The sequence below is a fragment of the Cupressus sempervirens genome, chromosome 7 (assembly GCF_028749045.1).
Source record: "Cupressus sempervirens isolate cs-2001-9-10 chromosome 7, ASM2874904v1, whole genome shotgun sequence".
NCBI classification, from domain to species: domain Eukaryota; kingdom Viridiplantae; phylum Streptophyta; class Pinopsida; order Cupressales; family Cupressaceae; genus Cupressus; species Cupressus sempervirens.
Window position 1 is genome coordinate 882,731,004 of NC_143124.1, and position 7,626 is coordinate 882,738,629.

General features: G+C 35.3%; 1 protein-coding gene across 1 annotated transcript; it reads left to right on the plus strand.

Annotated features, from left to right (window-relative positions):
- Window positions 1-1,375: 1,375 nt before the first annotated feature.
- On the plus strand, window positions 1,376-2,218 carry LOC149550293 (antimicrobial ginkbilobin-2-like protein). The gene has a single exon (XM_089795060.1). The coding sequence runs from the start codon at window positions 1,376-1,378 to the stop codon at window positions 2,120-2,122; it is 747 nt and encodes a 248-aa protein (XP_089651186.1). The 3' UTR covers window positions 2,123-2,218.
- The last annotated feature ends 5,408 nt before the right edge of the window (window positions 2,219-7,626 follow it).

The window sequence follows — 7,626 nt, forward strand, 5'->3', positions numbered from 1 at the left end:
TGGTGAATTATTTAATTCTAATTAAAATTATGCAACATTTATTTACTTTATCGTAATAGTTTTTGTAGTGATTCTATATGCCTAGAAAACTTCTAATAATGTACTTGCCTAATCTATTCGGTGAATTTTTGTTGGTTTAGTCAAATTATATTATATCTATGTATTTATTATATATGGTTGACCATTGGCTTGGGGGTGATAAGGTATAGATTTTCTATCCTTGACATTATAGTCATTCACCAATGTTTTTACAAGTGTCAAAGCTAAGTGAGCTCCTTTCTCTATGACTATTTCCCTAAGAACCCTATAGCATGTAAAGATTTACTCATATAGGAACTCTACAAGTTTATTCTCCCTAGAATGTTTCATTATTTTGATGTTAACCTTTTGACCTCAATTGTCTAATCACTCTCAAAGCTCATTAACATTTGATGTTACAAGTATTTAGCCCATTCCACTTTCTTTCACACTTCATCTCTACTTCTACCATCTGGAAGTTAAACGTCATTATGGTTATTTACCTGACACTTTCAGCTTTTGTTAGAAATTGTGACAATTTAGCTATTGAGAATCACTATAGAAAAAAATTCTACTTTCATCAACATTGTTGGATGAGTGTATGAAATTTCACATAACTTTCTAGGGTTCTATCGTAATCAAGACATGTATAAATTTTCACTGTTTGCTTAAAGTAGGGCCCTACTATGATTTCAAGTAAGTCCTCGCCATCACTGTTGCTTCCATGATAAGCATATGAAATTTTGGGAAAAATTCCAAATAACAGCCCAAAATGGTCTTGTTTTAATAATCTATTAAACCACTGGCAAACCGCGGATTCGATATAATGAAATAAGAATCAAGAATCATAAAACTTCTCTTTTTCAAAAGCGGAACTAATATTTTTATCAACTGACGTAAAAATAACTAGTAGCGCTAGTAGTTCCGGGTCAAATTGTATAGCGGATGCTTCGTCTAGCAGCTAGGATTTCCGCGTTTGTGACTTTTCTGATAGTCTACGCTTGATACGAGATGTGCCCAGAAATGATTGCTTTGAATGAGATGCCAGCCTGATCACGTCAAAGCAATCAGCAAGTCGAACTATAGTCCCACTTTTAGATTCCCTCGCTTTTGTTAAAACTGTGACTAAAAGTCGACTGGTGGGCATCGCTCCGCATGAAGTGTTTAGCGAAGCCCACGGAGATGGCAAAGCTGACTCGGCATGGCACTAACTCTGTGGATTTGCGCTGCACATTTCATGATTCTATGGATTAAAAGCAGTCATTCCGGCGCTCATACTCCACTCATTTCCCGACTATTTATAAGCCGAATTGCTCATAGCGTTCAACCACGTCTTCTCTTCTGTAAGCAGACAAAAATGTATTTCTCAGCGACTGCATCAAAGACAGTGCCGCTATGTCTGGCGGCTTTGCTAGTGTTGTGGACAATTACGGTTGTGTCATCGTCGACAGAAGTCGATATATACACACTATGTAATGTGGCAAAGTACGCCAATGGCTCCAAGTTCGATAGGAATTTACGGGCGCTCTTTAAAACGTTGACGGAGAAAGCAGCGTATGCGGGCTTCGCCGCTTCGGCTTATGGCGGGAAGCCGAACCGAGTGTCGGGACGCCTGCAGTGCAGAGGAGATTTGTCTCCTGCCGACTGCGCCGCATGTTCGGGAGAGGCAGTGAAGGCCGCCCGCGGCGGCTGTCCCAACGCCATTGGCGCCCGGGTTCAGCTGGAGCATTGCTTCCTTCGCTATGAAAATTACAACTTTCTCTCGCAGCTGGACACAAGTCTCATCTACGACCTCGTCAACGTCAATAACAATACGGACGTCGACTTTAATGATAACACTCGTAGTCTTTTGGCGGTTCTCTTAAGAAAGTCCCCTTCCAGCCCTATCAAGTTCGCCATGGGGTTGTCTGTTGTTTCTTCCAATTTGACCATCTATGGAATGGAGATGTGCTGGCGAGATATGTCCAAGAATGACTGCGACACCTGCCTTTCCAAGGGAATTGAGAAGCTGTTCGGCTGCTGCAGCGAAAGAGTGGGTGTTCAGGTGTTCATGGGCAGCTGCACCCTGCGCTATGAAACCTACGACTTTGCCAAGCACTATTAAGATTTTGGCCCAATTATGCGACTCACTTTCTGTATATGCGGTGAGCATGCGAAAAGCACTGATCGCCAAATAAAGTATTAGTAATAAGAATAATAAAGCCACAAGTGAGATCGTTGCTTGGCCTTCATAAAATATTTGTTGCAGGCTTTATCCTTGAGTCTTCACATTCTTAGATGGGGTTTTTTTAATAATAGAAGATATACAAATTGAAGGGAATTATATATATAAATTAGGTATTTATGCCATATCTCTATGTCATGCTTATTACATAAAGGTGAAGTTACCTAGCTAGTTTAATCTAAATAGGTTATATTTAGAATTTTAATATAAGCTGTTCTCAAGAGTTTGTTTGGAGTGCACAAACTGATTTTGTCTATCAATAGTTGAGAATGTTTAAAATGTCAAGACAATCATTGAATACATTGTGGACACTCGTTGCATACTGTACATGGATTCAAAAGTGGCCACTTGATATTCTTTAAATTGACTCAATTTTGATTCGTTGATGGTTAAGTTTTATTACCTGCGAGTAAAAAAAATATGATGGTTAAGATTTATTTCCCGCGAGTAAAAAAAATAGATGATTTCACTTGTAGTGATCTATCAATCCACTTTCCATTAAATATATATAAATTTACACATTTTCTGATATGTGAGAAACTAAATGGACATTCTCATATGCAAGTTTGGTTAATCTATGAAATTTTGTTGATAAATGAGCAATTATATTTAGACCATGATTGTAAGAGACGTGTGTCATTGGTAGGGCTGAAAGGAAGAATGATGTCTCTCAGGACGAATGTCAGATCAGGTTGGATGAATGTCGATCTCTAGTAATCTGATGAACAATGTTGCGTAATGGAAATCGCTGCAGAAATTAATGGTCTTCGATGTGAAAATGTTTGCTCGCCATGGATTCCATATATTTATCAATGTCTGAACTTAAAAAATTATCACAAAACACAATGCACAATTTCAACTCAAATTCAGTTTTTATTTTGTAGAAGCAAACGGATCTGAAATAACAAATCCAGAAAAATAAATTCCAGAATAGCTAATCCAGAATAACAAATTCCAGCACCCAAATGGGCCCCGAGTTTGCAAGCCGTCCAAATAAAAGCGTTGACGGCGTACGTAGTTGGCCACGTTGCGAAGGATCAAGTTCGGCAAATCCTGCGAAATCTTTCGTCACTGGTTCGAATTATGCTTAGAAACTTCTTCGAATTTAAAACGTATGCAACAACGACGTCACTTATTGCCCGATCAGAATACACTCTTTCTCCTTCTTACAATATGCTGAATTGCTCCTAGTGTTGAACCATATCTTCTTCTACTGTCTAATCTCTCAAAATGTATTTCTCGGTGTTCAGGTTTTCATGGGCAGCTGCACCCTGCGCTATGAGATCTATCGCTTTGCGGAGAAGCATTAGACTTTAAACCAGTCTCTCTGTATGTGAGATGCTTATCACAAAGCATGTGAAGCACATTCGCTGAATAAAGCAATCATAATAATAACATTCTATATTTCGATGCTTGACAGATTGATGCCACTTACTTTCAATAAAATAATATTTCGTGAAAATCAAGAGACGTGGAATTTATAGAAGGATTATAAATAAAACTTCCATTACAAAAGATTCTTATATTCTAAGATAGCAAGCACTGAGTTCTATTTGGTTGAAATTTTACGTCCTTCCACTTGTATTGTGCGATAGGGAGCTGCAAATATTTTTACCATACATTAGATAAGAATAATCATAATCTGTGGATTGAATCTTTACCGAGTCGTGTAAATGCAATTTTTATAATAAGTTGGAGAGATGGAAAAATGATATTTTATTGGAGAGTAGTCTGTTTCGCCTATTGAATTTTACTACATATTCTATTGTATCTCAGAATTAGGTTTTAAGCTTCACAAACGCTAAGCTGCTGTTGCTCTTTGGGGAAAAAAAAAATTAATTCATCGGAATTTATGGTATTGATTATGAAATCTTTATTTTGTAACCATCATCAGATTTTATGGCATTGTTGATCTATACCTGAAACATATACTTGCAGATAAATCTACGCCGGTACATTCTCAAATCTACGCCAGTACATTCTCTAATATGTGGAGAATTTTTTAATAAGAGAAGTTTCATGCATGATGAAATAATCTCCTTTCTTTGCTGCATAGAGGAACACCTCGCTCGTGGCTCTTCGCCTCTTTAAGTGTGGTACTTTCTGTATATTTACTTTTGATTTTGTTTTCTTAGATTGGATAATTAAAGGATTTTAATTAATTTACTTGATCTCCCATTAAAAAAAGATAGACACTTCTTCATGGTGTTCATATTTTTCAGTAGACAAGCATGCATATCAATCCATGTTGGACTTTGGTTATTTTTATCTTTATTTATCTTTTTATAAGAACTGGTAATAATATGAGAAAAGTGACATCTCGACATAAGGGTATGGTTGTATTTCATTTTTAATGTAACTATTTTCTTTAAGAATGATCAATATTATGATAAGAACATTGATAAATATTAAAATTAGATTTTATTTTTAATGAGAATATATTTTAAAAGAATGTTAAGTTAGGTTGACTCTAGTCTTATGTATCATAGTTGTGATCAAAACTTAATAATATGTTTGCAATCTTGCACAATGTGTGGTCTTATGTATCAATTGAAAGACAACTTGTCAGATGACACAATATTCTTGCATGTGTAACACAATGTGAAGACACTATGTAAATGGATGAGACTTTGGTAGAATTTAGTTAACATCAATTTTGGCAAAACCATATAGCTCAATAAAAGAGTACCACATACACATTCTAGAATCTATACCTCAATTTTAGCAAAAGCATTGCCAATGCTTTCTTTAACATTTATATGTTATTTTACATGTTAACATACATAGCTACACTAAATTTATTTAAATTTTGCCTCAATATGCAATTAATAAATGATTTTTTTCATTTTACATGATTTTTTCCAACCAACTAGTAGTGTCATACATGGATCCAACATTTAGTATAATGCTAGTTACATGGGAAGTTTAACATATGTATATGATACTAATCACATTTTATAATGCTTAGTTAACAACCTACCATATAAATACACCTCCTTGTGCACCTTGTAGATAATTCTATTTACTAACAAGTCTTGTCACACAACCTAGGATAGTTTGATTGCACTCCAATATCCTTTGCATATCATAGGAATTTTTTTTATATTGAATTAGGACATCTTTCCTCTCAATTGCATTTATAATAATTTGTATGTCTACATACTATCAATATATTAAGATAACATAGTTATCATATGTATTTAACATTTTCTTCTGATTCTACTTATAGAGAACTTCATAAATTTATCTCCTTCAAAAATTTTCTATAATCTAAATTATGCCTCTTAAAGTTTAGATCAATGATATAAGAGATTAAACACTTAATCTCGTGTGTGGGAAATTTGGCTTCTTGAAATTTTAAGCTCCCACTTATTTTACTCTATATAGTCATCTTTCTTGATTTTGTGACTTGTTAGGATTAAACCACAGAAGAAAAAAAAAAAAAACAATTACATGCAAATATAACCAATATTAGAAAATAATAGATCACATAGAAAAGAACACAAGACACCAAAATTTAATGTGGTTCACCCAATCCTTGGGCTACGTCCACCAAATAGCAAGTTTGATATTATTATGATCCAGTGATTACAACACGATTACAATCCTTAATCCCTTATAACTCAATATCGTTGCAACAACCAATTTTTGCATCACCCCTATGAAACAATCCCTAACCCTAAGCTCTTTTATACAAGTATTTTTACCACTTTAGGGTTATAATTAATAATTAAATGTAGATACTTTCCTAATTAGTCATCGCAATCTAACAATCTCCCACTTGAGGACTGATCAGGCTCCACAATAAACAACAATCTCCCACTTGGAGACTAATCCTGTAGTTATGCCACTACTCCATGAGGCTCGCACTAGATCAAACCACTTTGGACTCTAATGTTCTTTTATTCATGTTTAGTCTAGAAGACCAACTGAAGCTAAAGAGGAGTTCAACTTCTTTTTTGTTACTACCTTTGTAAACAGATATGCTAGATTGTCATTTATATGTATCTTGTCCAACTTTAACTATTCGTCCTCCAAAACTAACCGAATGAAATGGTATTGAAACTATATGTGTTTGGTCTTTAAATGCAGAGTTGAATTCTTTGCAAGATGAATGGAACACTAACTATCTATAAACAAATAATTATCCTTTTGAGGGTGTCCCAATTCTTTCAAGAAGAATTGAAGCCATATCATCTCCTTGTCTCTATCTGTTTTATCTACTTCATTTTTCTTTCGATCCCAACAATCTTTCTTTTTATGCCCTGGTTTCCCAATATACCAGTAGTCGTTCAGTCCTCTCGATTGAGACCTCCTCCCTTTTGATTTCCCATGATTTCTGGAATTACATCCTCTCTCAATCATTTTGCCTCTTCTTTGTGCCTTCAAAGCACTTCCTAATGTAGATCCACCTGAGGTTTCCTACAAGTCTCCTCATCAAAATAACACCAATCAAATCATCATATTTTAGGGTACTAGATCTAGAAATAGACTTACTCACGGCCATTACCAAGCCATTCCAACTTTCAGGGAAAGAATAAAAAATCAAGAGAGCCCTAATTTCTTCATCAAAATTGATATCCACAGAAGATAACTAACTAGTAATAGTATTAAACTCATTTAAATGATTTGTAATAGATCCAACTTTTTCCATTTTCATATTAAATAAATGCTTCATGAGAAATACCTTGTTTGAAGTGGAGGGATTTTCATATAGTTTGACTAGGATTTGTGTTAGTCTAAAAATGGTTTTGACACTTGAGTGTCAACACACTTAACCACCTTTCACATCGAAGCCGAGTACACTATGTATGCCGAGCCACAACATGTGCCCAGTCAGGGAATTCAACAAGTGTCGAGCATGATCTTCAGGTGCCAAACAGTCTTTAGGGGCCGAGTGAAGATCAGGTGCCAAGTAAGTACAAGTGCTAAGCATGATCTATGTACCAAGCATTATTTAGGTGCCGAGTCTTAAAGGATGCCGAGCAAGATAGGAGCATATACAGAAGCTGAGTTACAGTAGATGCTGAGCATTAGAAAGTAGTAAGTGTTGAGTAACTCAGAATCAACATATGAGTTTGAAACTTCACAAACTCAGATGTAAACCATTTTCATAGCCAACATAAGACAAATCTAGAAAGATCAATATCAGCAAGTCTAATATCAGAGAGAAGAGAATTAGATCATAGAGGATCAAGATCGGAGAGAGCAGATCAAGTACCTATATTCAGCAATCAAAAGAATGTAAGCCATTAGGTTTACAATACCTAATACTCTTTAACCATTGTATTAGAGAGAAAATCCTATGATGATAGGTTAGCTTAGCAGCTATTTTATAGATCCTTTAACTAGGTGACTAAATCCTTTGATAGGGTGACACTTCA

Bases quoted from the DNA above. Each gene is read 5' to 3' on its own strand.
- LOC149550293 (XM_089795060.1), top strand. From the start codon at position 1,376: ATGTATTTCTCAGCGACTGCATCAAAGACAGTGCCGCTATGTCTGGCG.